The 17762-nt window shown below is 38.3% G+C and overlaps 1 protein-coding gene across 1 annotated transcript; it reads right to left on the reverse strand.

The window, feature by feature from the left end:
* Positions 1 to 10282: 10282 nt before the first annotated feature.
* Fcer1a (Fc epsilon receptor Ia) lies at positions 10283 to 16632 on the reverse strand. Its single transcript, XM_070000057.1, has 5 exons — positions 16563 to 16632; positions 16150 to 16170; positions 14578 to 14832; positions 12395 to 12655; positions 10283 to 10727 (listed from the first exon to the last, which is right to left on the reverse strand). The coding sequence occupies exons 1-5, from the start codon at positions 16615 to 16617 to the stop codon at positions 10555 to 10557; spliced, it is 765 nt and encodes a 254-aa protein (XP_069856158.1). The 5' UTR covers positions 16618 to 16632; the 3' UTR covers positions 10283 to 10554.
* Between the last annotated feature and the right edge of the window lie 1130 nt (positions 16633 to 17762).

The raw sequence follows: 17762 nt of genomic DNA on the forward strand, positions 1-17762 counted from the left end.
TCTTTTTAGAAATACATAAATACAAAATTCTGTATTTTTCTAAGAATCTGTAAGAAGTGCATAGTTTCACACTCATCTGCTCAGTGCTATTACGTTATGGACTGATGGTACTATATTGGCCATCCACAATAAAAGGAGATGGACGGGTTGTGTATACCTTTCTGATTTACAAGAGGGAGAGCAAATTTAAAAAAAAAATGATTTAGGACACATGTGTAAAGTTAAATCTTTTGTATGGGAATGTTGTGGGATTTGATGAAGTACCAGGTGGGGACACTGACTTGGTAAATGACTATTGGAAGGAGGGCAGATAACCTAGGGTGGAGGGTAGAAGAGAGCTCTATTCCCTTAGGTCTACCAAAGATCTGGGCTGTCTGTGCCTCTGCCTTCCACAACAAGAAGAGTTGCTATTTTGTGCTTCGTTTACTACTGAACAAGAAGAGAAGGCCACAGCCTTCAATGACTTAGTTCTCTAACATGCTTACCAGATGAATCTTTGTACTGAGTCTCTATTCTGGAGTTAGTTTATCAACTTATGTCTTTCACTAGGTACAAGTATGGAACTATTGATTTGGTTTCAGAAAACCCATCACTAAGTAATGGGAACTCACGAGAAGGTGTAGTGGCTAATATAGAACAAGCAAATTGCTCTATATTATAGTTTACACCAGAATTTATGGCTGAGGATAGATCAAAGGTGACAACTGAGGCCACATGATGAGTCAGGGATGACTTTTTGTCATCTCTATAATACACTCCTTCTCTGGCATGGATTATATATTATTATATGTAATATGTTAAATAATATATTGCATATGTCTCATATAATATAATATATATATTATACAATACATAATATATTATTGTATAATATATTTAACAGATATTATATAATAATGTAATATATCATATATTATTAAATATATATTAAATAATAAATATTTACATATATTTATTTAATATATATTTATATAATGTTTATTATATATTATATGTTGTATATATTATATTATATGTTATATGTAATATATGTATTATATATTTACACATAATAAATATATTAAATAATATATAGTATGTGTCACATATACAATATATGTTATTGTAACATATTTGTAACATATACAATATATACACATATATACATAGAGCATACAATGTATATGTTACATACAATATCTATTATTTATTAATTAATTATATTAATTAATATATTTAATATATTATTGTATAGGTACATATACTATGTATTATATATAATATATTATATATAGATAGATTATATATATACCACATATAATCCTATATATACACCTATGTATAATCTATATAATTGTATATAATATATAATCCATATTTCTATTCTAGCAAAAAGATCAGTTTATGAATGGCATATCTTACAGATCTACATAATATTATTTCTTGCTCCACATTTATCCTGGAATAGAATATGAATGACTATCAAGAAACAAAGAGGAAAAAATCAAATGTGACACAGTCTGAAACAAGTTTGGATTCATATATCAGAAGAGCACAGTACAGTAAGTGATCAGTGTGTGCAGCATGGAATGCAGCAGGTGTAGCCACTGCTTGCAGGAAGCCTGATTAGTGTCTGTGCTTTGACTGACACTGTGCATGACCTAGACTGAGACTGACAGGGTATTGAGTGACCCCTGTCTGCACTGAGGGGACCACAAAAGCTACCTTGTCCAAACCTCTTTTTGTAAAAAGAAAGACTAAGTTCTCAGAGCTAGGCAAGTCACTTAGTCCATTGACACCTCTAATTAGTAGTAGCTTGATCTTCAATATCTCTGCTCAGGCCAAACCCTCCCCAAGCTTGGGCTGGGATGTGGAGGAAATTGAAAGCAGCCATGAACTAGGACACCTAAGACCCTCAAAACTCTCAGAAAATGGATCTCAAGTTGACCAGTCCTGCACTTCCTACCCATACTAAGTCTTCTCATACCTAAATAAGAGAATGGCTTGTTCTTTTTTTGTTGTTTGTTTTTTGTCAGTTGTAGGGCTTGACCTTTGGGCCTGGGTGCTGTCCCTCAGCTCTTCAGCTCAAGGCAAGAACTCTACCACTTGAGCCACAGTGCCACTTCTGGTGGTTAATTGTAGATAAGAGTCTTATGGCCTTTCCTGACTGGGCTGGTTTTAAACTGCGATCCTCAGATGTCAACCTCCTGAGTAGCTAGGATTACAGGTATCAGCCACCAGTGCCTGGTAAGAGTGATTTGTTCTTTAGCCTAATGCTTGTGCGCTGATACATGGTGTCAGCACATAATATGTATGGTGGCAAAAATGTGATCTGAAGGCTGTGACCTGCTATATTGGAAGTAGCAGGAAATTTTCTGGCACAGCACCAGGGAAGCCTCGTATGGAGTCATTTTCTTTCATACTGTTTCATGAGTAATCTCTCTTTCACCTTTGGGTCTTTATTCAAAAAGCCTATTTACAAGCTACTCACTAGGTACCTAGTTTTACCTCTGTGAAGCAAGTTGAAAAAAAAATTCAAGAGAATATGAAGGTATTCCTAAATGTGGGGAGAAAGATGGCAGAGGAGAGGCTGGCAGCTAAGCATGCTCTCCCATAGAAACCAGTATTAGTATTCCAGTGGAAAATCCAAGGCTAGAGAGTCACACCAACTGTGTTATCATAGTACAGAGAGTTTGGCCAGAAAGGAAAAACTCAGGCAGCTTAGTTAAAGACACAGATTTGAGCAAACCGATTCACAGCAGCAGCTGCCACTGGCAACCATATGGTCAGTGAGACCCAGGGACAGAGGCACCAGAGGCAGTGTGTGAGCAGATTCTACTCACCGCCGGCAAGAACCGACAAGGAGTGGAAATCTTCATTCTGCCAACTACAGACAGTTGCAAACCGTGGACGGCTAGGAAACCAAAGGAAACCTGTGAGTATGCCCAAGACATCCTCACTCCTTCTCAGGGTGGGAAGGTAGGAAGCAGTGGTGGGAAGGTAGCCCCTCCCCCACCACTGGAGAAAACTCCATCTTTGAGTCAGTACACAGACCCAGCTAAAGCAGCTAGAAAACCTTAGAAGAAGACAAAAGGAACCATTTAACAGGTCAAAAGGATCTGACCTGCCCAGGGCTCAGCTCCACCCCTGGGAAGAGATGCTCCTCCCAACCAGAGTTAGCTTGGCATGGGCGACTCTCCTTAGTGGGTAAACAGAGCCAGAGGCTACCGTACCCAACTGTTGCACAGGAAGCAACTCCAGCCCTTGAGCAATTGGAAACTGGTTGCACATGAATTCTGAGATTGGCTACAGGCTGGCTAATTGAGTGTCTCAGAAGCTAGCCCATCAGGGTAAAGCTACTGATCACTGACAGGCCCAACCTACAACCTAGCACCCCTCACAGCAACTCCAAGCTAGAGGAAACAGCCACCTCGCTTTTTTATGATACTCAAAGTAGATCGCCCTCTCACTGAACTAGCCTGGGAGGAGTAACATAAGCTCCCGGGTAAGGCAGAGCTTCCTTCAACCTGCCCAAACTAATTTAAGAAGCCTACCAAGCCACAGGACAACCAAACAACAGAGCAAACCAGAAACTCCACCACCAAGAGACTGGTTACAGACACACAGGAGACACAAGATCTGCCCTTGTCCCCCTAAAAATTTGAAGAACTTTTTATACCTAATTTTTAACTGTTATTTTTAAAATTTTTATTATAGCTTTGGTTTTTGTTTTTGGTGTTATTGCTGTTGTTATTGTTGTTGTTTCTTTTTTATTTATTGCTTAATATTTGATGCTGTTCACACAGCGAGACCCGGGAACTTGGTGTCTGGTAGGCAGAAAGGGTATAGACAAAGTTTATTCAAGCATCATACACTTATATAGGGCATAGGGGCATAGAAGACAAGGCTGTAGTCAGGGGCCAATCCCAGGACAGGAAGGTAAACAACTTGAAGGAAAACAACTTGAAGTTAAACATCTTGAAGGTAAACAACTCTTGAGCAATATGGAGGATTAGAAATTTTTAATCTGTGACTGAAAAGAGTCATTCAGGGCAACAAAAGAGGAGGCAAGGTGCAGGTTGGGATCTATTTAGAAAGTCACAAAAGTAATCTTGATGCATAGTTCTACACAGTTAACTAGGAGGAGCACGAATAGCATATCCTGCAAAATACCACCTAAGCCTCTAACCCGGTGCAGAACCTTTGCCCTGCATGGAGGAAGGGGCATCTCCCTCCCCTGCCCCAGAGGAATGCATGCCAGCATGCACCCTCAAGGCACACAGGAATTCAGATGGGGTCTTGCAAGTCATTACCTCTGACAAATATCTTCTTTATACTCTTTTTGTCCTTTTTAGGGGTTTTTGGTAGGGTTTTTTTTTTTTTTTTGCCTTGTTTAATTGCTGTTCTGTTCATCCCCAGCTATATACCTGCCTTTGATTATTAGACCTTATGCTTCATTGTGTGCATACCTAATTCAAATATTGATTACTCAATTCACAAACTCCCAGCCTTAATTCCATTAATTGTAGAATTATTTCTTTATACTTATATAATTTTTAAGTGTTCTGAGGATCGCAGGCAGGAAAGTTCATGAGACTCTTATCTCCAATAATAATAATAAAAAAAGAACACTAGAAAACTGGAAGTGGTGCTGTGTCTCAAGCGGTAGAGCGCTTGCCTTGAGCTGAAGAGTGCAGGGACAGCACCCAAGCCCAGAGTTCAAGCCCCATGACTGACAAAAAAAAAAAAAGTGTTCCATTTTTATTTTTTATTTCTTCTATTTCTTTATCTCTCTTCTCCTTTTCTTTATCCCTGACTTTCTCTGACTTGCTCTCTCACCTTCCCTCACTAAATTCCTCCAATCTTATTTTCTCCTCACAATTCTCCCTAAATCTATTAATTTGTAGTCTGCTGATCCATTCCTTGGGCTTTCTTGGTCTATTGATCCTTAGTTGTTTGTTGTTGAACTAGATTGTATTTGTTGAACTAGATGTAACTGTACCCATTTTAACTGGATCAAACAATCTGTGCAACTATGGGGCTCTGATTGATGCTTGCCTTAAAATAGTGTTCTAGCTCAGAATTGGTTTGGATATCAAACCCAAATGCACAGAAAAAGCAGAAACACAAGAAAAATGACAAGTCCAGGTATTTAAACTCCCACTCATGACAATCAGGCAACAGAGCAGACAATGAATAACCCAGAGGAGAGTTCTAAATATGCTCTACAAACACCACTGGTAAACATGCTAATGAAAAATTTGAAAGCCTGCAAAAGGTCTCAATGTGAGCATGATAGGGAAATGCTTGAGCATGATGAGGCTAACCGAAGATTAATACGGGAATATCACAAGCATGATAAGGCTAATCTAAGATTAATAGAGAAATTGCATGAGCAGGATAAGAATAGACAAAGATTAATGGAGGAATTCACAGAATCCACAAAGACAGCTGGAGGTATCCAAGGAGGCCAAAAAGGGAATGCTGAATGAAGTCCAACAGGAAGAAAGGGATTCCAGTGAAACCATAACCAATCAACTAAGGGATCTGAGAATGAACACTGAAAATCAAATTAAGGAAGTAAAGAAGTCCATACAAGATCTAAAAGAAAGCTGCAATGAAGAATTTGAAGCCATCAAATCTGACCAATTAGAAGGAAAAGAAATAAAAAACAAAGTAAAAAGTCTTGACAGTAGTTTGGACCATGCAGACGATCAAATCTCTGGGATTGAAGACAGCCTAGAGAAAGAACAGACAATTATTCAAGACAAATCCAAGAAATATAATAGAACTATTCAACATCTAGAAGACACCATCAGAAGGCCTAATTTGAGCATAATGGGTGTAGAGGAGCACCTAGAGACAGAAGTTAATGGTCTAGGAAATTTATTTAACAGGATCCTAGAAGAGAGTTTCCCAAACATGCAAAAAGATAGACCTATTGAAATGCAAGAAGCCTTTAGAACCCCAAATAGACCAGAACAGAACAGGGCATTCCACCGTCACATTATAATTAACACAGGATCAATTCAGACCAAGGAAAGGATCCTTAAAGCTGTCAAGGAGAAAAGATCAAACACCTGTAAAGGGAAACCAATTAGAATCACCTCAGATTTCTCAGCAGAGACTATTAAAGCAAGAAGAGCCTGGAATGAAGTATGCCACGCCTTAAAGACAAACAACTATCAACCAAGAATACTGTATCCAGCTAAATTCTCCTTTATAACAGAAGCTCTAATAAAAAGCTTCCATAGCAAAGAAAAACTAAAACTCATAAAAAAAATCATACACCATGATCAAACAGAATTCATTTCAGGGATGCAAATCTGCTTCAATATATGCAAATCAATTAATATAATTCATCAAACCAACAAGAGCAGGTTAAGGACCACATGATTATCTCAATAGATGCAGAAAAAACATTTGACAAGATCCAACACCCCTTTATGTGAAAGCTCTGGAAAAACTAGGAATCCAGGGAACATTCCTTAATATAATAAGGGCTGTGTATGACAAACCTATAGCCAGCATGATACTTAATTGCGAAGAGCTAAAGCCATTTCATCTAAATTCAGGAACATTCACTTCTCTCTAATTTAGTATTAGAATGCCTAGCTACAGCAATAAGATAAGATGCAAACATAAAGGGGATCCAAATAGGGAAAGATGAAGTAAACCTCTCCCTCTTTGCAGCTAACATGATCTTGTATTTAAAGAACCCCATGGACTCCACTCCCAAGTTACTCAAGCTGATTCAAAACTTTGGCAAAGTAGCAGGATACAAAATTATCCCTCAAAAGTCAATGTCGTTCCTGTATGCCAATAATGAGAAGAGTGTGGCTAAAATAGGAAAGCAACTCCTTTCTAATAGCCCCACAAAAAATAAAATACATAGGATTTAACTAAAGAAGTGAAGGACCTCTCTGAGGAAAACTTTAAAATCCTGAAAAAGAAAATTAAAGCAGAACTAAGGAAGTGGAAAAACCTCCCATACTCCTGGATTAGGAGGATCAACATCGTGAAAATGGCAATACGTCCAAAGGCTACCTACAAATTCAGTGTGATACCAACCAATATCCCTACCTCATTCTTCAGAAATAGAAGAAGCAACCCAAAAATTCATATGGAACAACAAAAGACCCCAAATAGCAAAAACAATCCTTAGCAGAAAGAACAGTGCTGGAGGAATATCAATACCAAACTTCAAACTCTACTACAAAGCCATAGTAATCAAAACAGCTTGGTACTGGCACAAGAACATACCTGAGAACCAATGGAATAGAACTGAAAACCCAGAAAAAAACCCACAGCCCTATAGCCACCCAATCTTTGATAAAGGAGCTAAAAAAAATAGGATGGAAGAAAGACAGCCTTTTCAGTAAATGGTGCTGGCAAAATTGGTTAAACACATGTAGAAAACTAAAGCTAGATCCTTATATATCACCCTACACCAGAATCAAGACTAAATGGATCAAAGACCTCAAAATCAAAGTAGATGCTCTGAAAACATTACAGGAAGGAATAGGAGAAACTCTAGGGCTCTTTGACACAGACCAAAATTTTCTTCAGAGAGACCCAGAAACACAACAAATCAAAGAAAGATTGGACAAATGGGATTGCATGAAGTTGCAGAGCTTCTGCATGGCAAAGGACATAGCTGGCATGATCAATAGAAAGCCCACGGATTGGGAGAACATCTTCATTAGCCATGCAATGGACAAGGTTCTCATGTCTAAAATACACTTAGAACTCAAAAAACTAAATCCCCCAACAACAAATCCTCAAAGAAACAACTGCCCCCATTAATAAGCGGGCTAAAGACTTAAAGAGAGACTTCTCTGAAGAGGAAATAAGAATGGCCATTTGACACATGAAGAAATGCTCAACCTTTCTAGCCATAAAAGAAATGCAAATTAAAACAACATTGAGATTCCAACTCACCCCAGTTAGAATGGCTATAATCAAGAACTCTAATAACAACAGATGCTGGAGGGGATGTGGCTGGAGGGGAACTCTACTGCATTGCTTGTGGGAGTCTAAACTTGCTCAGCCACTCTGAAAAGCAGTATGGAGTTTCCTCAAAAGACTCCACATAGTGCTCCCCTATGAACCAGCAATCTCACTTGTGTGCATTTAACCAAAAGATCACAAACAAGGCCATACTAAAGCTACCAGCACAACTATGTTTATCACAGGGTTATTCACCATAGCTAAGATATGGAACCAACCCAGATGCCCCTCAGCAGATGAATGGATCAAGAAAATTTGGTATACATACACAATGGAATTCTATGCCTCCATCAGAAAAAATGACATCACCCCATTTGTTAGGAAATGGACTTGGATAAAAATTATATTAAGTGAAGCAAGCCAGACTCAAAGAAACATAGGTCCCATGGTTTCCCTTATCTTCAATAACTAGTATATGTCTGAGACAAGCAGAGAAGCATTCAAGCTATGTACTACATATGACCATATAACCTGATGCTAAATGAAATGAACCACAAAATAGGAACACAAGAGGTTTTATCTTTGTTGCTGTTCTTTTTAATGTACTTATTATGTACTATGTCTTTTTTTTTGTTTTTTTTGTATGTTCTTCCCCCATGCTACAATCCCTATTGTCACTGTATTTGATTCCGCTGTCCTGCCTCTTGTATGTACATTTTTCTAATTTGGAGAGGAGAAGGGAAATAACAAAATGCTGAAATAAGGATTCAGGATGACCCTTTGTAATAATGAGAGAGATGCACAAGAAAGTATGTTGAAAATGAACTTTATAACTTTGCAGAGGGAGGAGTTGGGGAGGTGGAGAGGGAAGGGATAGTAGGGGAAAAACAAAGGAGGTTGTAACAATGCTCGATAGGAAATGGGCTCGTTATCTTGCTCATGTAACAATAAGCCCTCTGTATAGTATCTTTACAATAAAATATATATATATATATATATGAAAAAAAGAGAAAGTTTTCCTTTTTCTTAGTTCCTCAGAACATTCCTTGGAAAAACTGGAATTGAAAACTAATATATCCCTATGATTTTTCTTCCCTGATACTCACTGTTATAGGGGCCATCTGATGTCAGTAAGGACTAGAAACTGATGCTCATCCCTGACAACACATTCTTCTCCCCCTTACATACTTCCTAAGTCTCCAGTTCAGTTAGTTATGGACAGCGGTAGTAACAGAGGTAGACAGGATGATTATCATCACTTGTCTTTGAGAAATGAAGTATGTGGCCTATGTTGTTATAAGAAGATATTCTCAAATTACAATCATAGAAAGTAGAAGAGTCCAGATTTGTTATGGTTTAGTCTCTTTCCCATGGAATGGTGGTTGTTTTTTGTTGTCTGTTTGTTTTTATGGTAAAGGGATTATAACTCAAGGCCTCACCCTTAGTGTTATAGTGTTTTACCACTTGAGCCATATTCCCAGCCCTTTCTGCTCTCATTATTTTTCAGATAAGGTTTGCAATTTTGCCTGGGCTGGTATTGGATAGTTATCTTCCTACCTCTGTCTCCCAAAGATTTTAACTTACAGCCACATGCTAGCATGCCCAGCTCTAATACCTAACTTTTCATTCCATTCACTGTATAAGACAGACTTGGGTCTTCAATAAACAGTGTAAAGACATAAAATGAAAGGGAAAGTAAACAAACTACAAGTATCTAGCCTTTGGCCCCACAACTCATTCAATCTTCCACTATACTCAGAGATGAGTGTTCTGATGACAATTGTTTGATTGAAAAAAATTCCCAAATGCTTACAAGGTTCTGTTGAGATAGAAGATATATGTTTGAGAGATATTGGAAGAGTGAATCAATCACACACAAATCCTGGACTGAATTTCATCTCTAGTATCTTGTGGCTCAAGATCAGCCCCATTGCTGTCAAGAACTAAAAGCCTGTAGTCAGAATATAGAGCAAAGAATTACCCCTCTAATTAGTGTCCTCTCATGTTTATTCATTTCTAGCCCATGCTTATAATGGTCAAGAGATGACATTTGAAATCTAGATCCTGGTTGGTTTTTCTTCAAGAAGAAACTGAATTAAAAGTTTTAATCTTGGGGCTGGGAAGGTGTCTCAGTGGTAGAGTGCTTGCCTTGCATGCATGAGACCCTGGGTTCGATTCCTCAGCACCACATAAGCAAAAAGAAAAAAGCCGGAAGTGGTGCTGTGGCTCAAGTGGTAGAGTGCTATCCTTGAGCTGAAGAGCTAAGGGATAGCACCCAGGCCCAGAGTTCAAGCCCCACAACCTGGCCAAGAAAAAAAAGTTTGAATCTCTAAAAGTATCTTGTTACACAGTTTCATGTTTATTTTGTTTAAATTATGCATCTATTTTACAAACACTTACATGAATCTACTCATTTCTTCACATATTCTACCAATGTTTACTGAGTTATATTATAAGCTGCTAACCGGTTCCAGGTGGTTTAATGAAACACACCCATCTTTGAAACACTACACATCTTTGAATATGGGTTTCTCAGTGTATAGTGTGACCTATGTTTGACATTTGCAAAGCTATTGAGTAGGCTGTAAAGTATTTCTAGGGCACATTGTTTCTCTAGCAAAGACATTAGCTACTTTGAGGAGTGGATTTAAGTTGGTCACTTTTTCTAGTCTCCCGAATCTTCAAGATTGTTTTGAACTGCTCCTGGGTTGAGAACAATATCCCTGTATCCAGAGCAAACAGCATGACCACCACCAATGGGACAGTAAGTTGTAGCCAGGAATACCTGGATTGGTAAGCTAGAGAGGAACATAGATGAAAAAGAAATGTAATTCAAATAAACAATTAAAGAATGAGAAATATATCTTCCTATGAGAGGAGCCAAGCATGGTCCCCCATTTTAGCATGCTACTGCATCTAGGAGCCAAGAGCAAATACCTAGGAGACTGAGTTTCACAGTCTGTCCTTCCTGGAGTGCTAAGGAAAGTTGAAGCTAAGTATTCCCCAATAACTCCTGCTCAGCTGTTTGTCTAGCCATTGTTTCCAAGGAAAGTCATAGGAAAAAATGACCCCTTTCCTGGAGCTGAAATGACTACCATCCATATACAATCTAGAAATAGAGACAATAGAGCCAGGATGTGGGGTAGGGTGGTGTCCGACACCAGTGTCTTATTTCTTATTATTCTTGCATGGTTACCATGTTAAATAATGATATTGCAATGGTTATGTTGCTTTGGGGCCATTCTGTTGTGATACTGTTATTTAAATAGTAATGATTTTTTTCTTATTGTTCTAAAATTATAGAGCTAAAATGTCTCAGTCACCTAGTGATGATCTAAGCCAGTGGCTCTTAACCAAGGCAGGCTTCACTTTACTGTCACTTGAAAGAGCTTTGGAAGGTTCTGATGCCCATGTTTCACCCTGAACCATTTAAATCAGACTCTAGAGAGCTGAACCATAGACATTAATATCTTTTGAAGTCCCTTAAATGATTGTAGTAGGATCTAGAATAACTTCTTCCTTTAATTTATATAGAGAGATATTGGAAGATCAGAGGCAATTAACTAGCAGTTTGGCCTCAAATTAGTAGAGACTTGCCATCAGAGCTTAATTCTGGCTTTTGCTTAAGTGCTATTTCAGAGAATATTGCAAACAAGGCCAAGATACATCTAACTTTTTCCTTGCAAGGCAAATGTTATAAAGGCTCTCCCTCTTACATGAAGTTTGAATAAAGTAGTTCTTTCTCTTTTAAGCCATAGAGCCAGCTTACCTGCCTGCTCTCTTCTGATCAAATATGCAGTTTACTGACTATTTGGTTTCCTTCCCCAGCCCCCTAACCTAGAATGGAATCTTCAAGCTTTGCACATACCTTGTAACTTCAACTTTGAAACTCACTTTCAATTTGATAAATAGGAGTGCTCACCTCAGGGACAATAGTTAAGTTGGAGATCAAAACAGTAATCACAATCTATTATGCCTGGACAGTGCTTAATAGTTTACAAAGCCACTTAACAAAATTACCTCATTAATCTTCATAAAATTCCATCGTGTGGGCAGTATTACTATTAGCATTTAACAAATAAGGAATTTACAATTGAGACAGACACTAGCACCTAGGCCTCTTCATTGCAAGTCTGGTAGCATCTCCACGCTAGCATAGCCCAGATGGTTACATTCTAATAGCTGCAAACACAAATGTTCTCTCTGCCTTCCTTGCCATGAACCATTTTTCCTTAACAATTTCTCTTTATTTGTGCCAGTCCTGGAGGTTGAACTCAGGGCCTGGGTTCTATTCTTTTTTTGCTGAGGAATGGTGCTCTTCCATTTGAGCCACAGCTCAATTAACCAGATTTTTTCTGGGAAACAGCTAAGAGTCTTAGGGACTTTCCTGCACAGGCTGGCAGATTACTGAGATTGCCAAATCTCAGCCTCCTGAGTAGCTAGGATTACACACAGAAAAACTCACCTTTTATCACAGTAATTTTTAGGCCCTCCGAGTAACGTCTCCACCTCTGAACTTTGCCATCACAGTGATAGGTGCCACTGTCATTAAGTGAGGCACTTGTTGTGATCGTGATGTTTGGACTGTGGTACACATACTTGAAAGCTACACCATCTTTGTAGTAGATCACCATGTACACATTACGGTTATTCCAGCCATGGCACCTGATGAGGAGGGGCTCACCCTCTACCACCATCTCAGCAGAGGCCTGAAGGAGTAGCCAATCTAAAAAACATTTGTTATGTTATTAATTTAACAATAAATGGAAGGAGGGAAGATAGGGAGGAAATATGGATAAATGATACGTAGGTAGGTAGATAGATGCATACATACATACATATATACATATATATGAGGTTATGCTTGAAATGCCAGAAATCAAAGATTATCATTAATTTATTTCTTGACTCATAAGGCCAATAACAATGAGCAAAAATATGATTTAGAGTCTATTTTCTGTACTAATGAATATTCTTTCCTGCAAAGTTAGTCTGGAGCCATGAAGTCTCTTACATGTTTTTTCTGAGCCTATGAATGAAAGCCCCCCAGTCCAGCCCACAATTTCCTTCAGATTTATTACTGTTGGCTCTATTCACAAAACTAAAAGTTATAATTTAGGAGAATCTATTTTGTTTTCTTATAGCTCATGGATGCTTCTTAGCTCTGCTATTGGCCTCAATACTTTCTTAAAACATGCATAGCAATTTTAATCAATTATTCGTTTAATTCTTTTTTTTTTTTTTTTTTTGTCAGTCATAGGGCTTGCACTCTGGGCTTGGGCACTGTCCCTCAGCTCTTCAGCTCAAGGCAAGCACTCTACCACTTGAGCCATAGTGCCACTTCCAGTTTTCTAGTGATTTATTGGAGATAGGAGTCTCAGGGACTTTCCTGCACGGGCTGGCTTTGAACCGCGATCCTCAGATCTCGCCTCCTGAGTAGCTAGGATAACAGGCGTGAGCCACCAGTGCCTGGCTTGTTTAGTTCTTTATTTAGTTTCCTCTTCTCCTTTCAGGAAGTTGGTGATAATGTCTTGTTATTATACCTCCAATGGCTGATATGATGCCCAAGACTACAGAGATACTCAACAAATAATTCTCAGCAATTTGTCAGTAATGAGTCAGTAAAAGATAAGAGTCAGGTTCTAAGGCTAAGGTTGTAGTAAGAATTGTAAAATATTCATGATAGGAGTATTTCAGACAGGGACATCATGGTTGATTTGTGCAAGCACCTTGATTTAGGAGACACCTTTGAGGTCTTCTTTTGAACCTATTGCAGGAAAATAAAAAAACTATTCAACATTGCTTTAATTTATACTTGCAACTTGTGTATGGGTGTTGAAACACTTCCTTTTGCTTGAGAGGACACTATAAAATATATCTATGGCTTTTTTACCCAAAAGAAATCATTAGTTTACTCCTTCAACATTTATTAATTAACCCCCCCCCCAACACACACACACCTAAGTATACTGTGCTAATTGTTGGCAGGAGGAAGAATAATAAAGATGATACATACATTCTTGGAATCAGTTTCATTAACAGTAGATAACAAGAGGAACCTAATGGATAGCTTTCCTAATAAACGTAATATTCAGGCCATAGCATGTGGATTGTTCAGAACAAATCTTTAAGTCAGATCTTTTGATCCTATTCTAGAATCACATCTCTCTGCAATATCCACCGATCCATCATATCATCTGTCAACATAACCTACATCTACATCTAAGCAGAAAAGATGGAGGAAAATGGCAGAGAGACATTGAAAGATGACTGGAGTATTGAAAGTGGATTTTAAAGGTGTGGGTTCTAGAAGAGAGAAGAAGTTGGACATGGTGGTGCAAACCTGTAACTATAGCATATATAAGGCTCTTAGCAGGAGGATCTTGAGTTTGAGGCCCCTCTACACTACATAACAAAATGCTGCCCAACAAACAAACAAACACAGAAGGAAGAGGAGAACAACAAGAAGAAAGAGGATGATGAGAACAAGAAAAGAGGAAGAAGAGAAAGAGAGAGGAAGATACTTAAATGAGAACTTCCCAGTTTCCCCAGGTGCGCTCAGTCTCTGAATAACTTCCTTTCTCTCCATCTTCAGATGAGCCATTCCTCTCATGGGAAACAGACATTTCCAAATCCCAACAAACTTACCACTGAACACTTGCAGGTGCACAGATTCACTTTGATAAAGTCCATTGGTCTTACATTTGTATGTCCCACTGTCTTCAAAGTTGGCGTTCACGATGTCCCAATGTGAAGTTGTCACTTTGGAAATGGTGCCATTGTGGATCCACTCGGTGGGGCCGGCTTTACTGGAGTTGTTCCCATGACATAAAAGAGTCACATTGTCTCGTTTAAATATTCTATTCCATTGTGGCTTCAAAGTCACTATAGATTTCTGAGTGGCTTAAAGAAGATAAATTATGGAAAGAGACAAAGAAGCAAAATAAAGAAGCAAAAATAAAAAGTATTGAGTATTATTATTATTTTTTTGGTTGGTCATGGGGCTTGAACTCTGGGTCTGAGCACTGTCCCTGAACTCTTCAGCTCAAGGCGAGTGCTCTACCACTTGAGCCAAGCACCACTTCCAAAAATAAAAAGTATTGAAAATCATCTAGGCTCACAAGTACAAACATGCCAGTAGCCAACTAATGGTCAGTGTCCTCTTACAATGAGAATGATAAGATATAGGATGCTGTCTTAATTTCTAGGGAAGGCATTAAAAATAGAGGCCATAGTGTTGTGTCTCTAGGGGGCTCCCAACCTCAGGGGAGAGAACACAAATTAATTTACTAAATGACTTGAGATACATTGTATTTTTCTTCATTTCAATTTTAGTATGCATGAGCAAGAATTGAAATCTCTTTGCAGGTAGAAAAAGTTGTCACACTTGATTATTGCTCAGTACAATGGCAGATCATAGTAAGTGTTCATTAAAAACATATTGGGGGGGAGGATGGGAAGGGATGGGAAGGGGAAACAAAGGAGGAGGCTACAATGCTTGATAAGAAATGCACTCATTATCTTGCCCATGTAATTGTAACCCCTGTGTACAGTATTTTCACAATAAAAACAAAACAAAAAAAAAACATATTGAGGAAAATGGATGCAGAAATAGTGGATAATAAATAAATTGGACTATTTGAAAGATGTACATTTCTAAGATCTAATTTTTTATGGCTCTTTAATTGGAAATGCACATAGAATATAAAATTTGTGGCCATTCTGGAAGGTAGTAAGAGGCACCACGAGACCCAGTCTGAAATAGAGCAAAAGGATGTGATTTGAATGTGAACAGACAAGATGGCAAAACGGTGATATAGTTAAAGGAGAAATGTATTTAGATCTGAAGATCTTATTATGCTTGAGTCTACCTTTTTGTTTTCAAGACATTTAACATTTTTGCACTCTCTGCTGTAATATAGCAATAATTGATAATAATAATAATAATGTGACCTTGAATGAGTATATGAAACCTGAAAGAGATGTTAAGTCATGTAAGTGTACAGCTGAGATGCTGTTGCCTTAAACAGAAAAGGAAGATGACTTGAGGGGGTCCAATGGTTTATGAGAAACTCTTGAACAGGAGGAAAGAAGAAAGACCACAGGTGGAAATGAAAAGCGAGCTGGCCAGGGAGGGGCAGAAGTGATGGGATGAAGGAAAGTAGTGAGGGGAGAAGAATGCTGAGGAAAATGCTGAGGGAACAAAGACAGAGGACTCACCTGCCAGCATGCCATCTGGAGCTGCAAAAGTCCAGAGAGGATAAGTTAGCGTCTCTGCAGTCTTCTGAGACTCCAGAGTACGAATACATCTCTATGGAGTTTAAAAGACTAAATATCTTCTTAAACAAACTGGTATCAAGAAGAAGGAGCTCCTCTCTTGTCTTGATACTTCTTCTTTAGCAGAGTTTGCACTCTGGCAGTGCCAGAGGATTGCAAAGAACCAAGCTCTTAGTCTAGTTTCCCCATTATATGTTGTGCATTCCCATTTCTTCTTTCCCCAGAGTCCCTAGAAATGACCCTTGGTTTGCATATACAGTCAAAAAAAAGTCAACACCAAAACTCTCCTAGTTCCCCCTGGCCTGTTTTCCCAATCCATTTGGTTTTTCCAGAATAGGTAACTAAACTCTACTTACAGAAGAGCAGCAAAGCCATCCACAGAAGTGCAGGCCATACCTTGGCAGTAGCCATCTCCTCTCTGCCTTTGGTGCCAGTTGGGCTAGAGAGATCTATGGCTCCAAAAATAGGCTTGAAAGCAAAAAGGAGAAGGAAATATTTTTTTGATTCATATCTGGCTAACTCATCAGCTGTGGTTCTTTCTCCAGAGACAATATTCAGGGTTGTACAAAATTGAGCAATTTTCTATTGACTCCCTTCACTTTTCTCCTCACCTAGACCCAGAACCTGGTAAGGAAAGGGGTATGGTTCTAGGCACTCCCACAGGGTTGCATTACAATGTCAATCATTGAATAACTGTTTAATTTGCAACTTGGAAAAGTGATACAAGTGAGAACAGAACAAAATCTAATGACTGAATACCTTAGCACAAGACAGGCACTAATGCTAAATTGAACTGACATTTCTCACAAAAAAATTTTTTTGTAAATTAAGTGTTATCACTATCTATATTTTACAGATAAGAAAACTGTGTCCTAGGAAGGGTCATGAACTTGTTACCATCTGGCACATGAAAACTTGATATTCAAATTCATAAGATCTAGCCCAAGTCAATCTTTTTCCCATTCTGGTATACTGTTTATGCATGTCTCATTGTGGCCAAACATCAGTAAAATGCCGTTGGAATTTTACTCATCTAATTTTAAGTAACAATGCTCTTGTTACTCAATTTCCTGCTGACCTATTTGGTTTACAGATCCACAAATTTTCATCTGACTGACTAATGATACACTATCTGACTGGTTAAACTGGAGATATTTTCCTAGACTCTTCCTCTACTGTACCTTCTTTCGTGTGTGTCTGCTGGTACTGGAACTTAAACTCAGGGCCAAAAGATGATTAGTAAACATATCTTCTTCTTTATTAGTATTATGAAAGACATTCAGGAGAAATACGAATTTTATCTGCTAAAATTAATCAGAAATCACCATATGATATTTTATCCAATAGCTAGTATTTTGCACTAGTTACCTTGTGTAGCCAAATTAAGCAATTTCAATCTTCTCCATAGTCTGGAAGAAAACAGCAGGATCAGGGAAGAACAGAACACAAAAGTCCAAGTGTATTGGAGGAGAGTTGAAAGAATTGAGAGGATATGGGTTTGAGTTGCTGTCTGAATGACATTTGAATCCCTAGACCCTGGAGAGATCCTAGACACA

This window comes from Dipodomys merriami, unplaced genomic scaffold, assembly GCF_024711535.1.
Source record: "Dipodomys merriami isolate MVZ:Mamm:240054 unplaced genomic scaffold, mDipMer1.0.p SCAF_56, whole genome shotgun sequence".
Classification (NCBI taxonomy): domain Eukaryota; kingdom Metazoa; phylum Chordata; class Mammalia; order Rodentia; family Heteromyidae; genus Dipodomys; species Dipodomys merriami.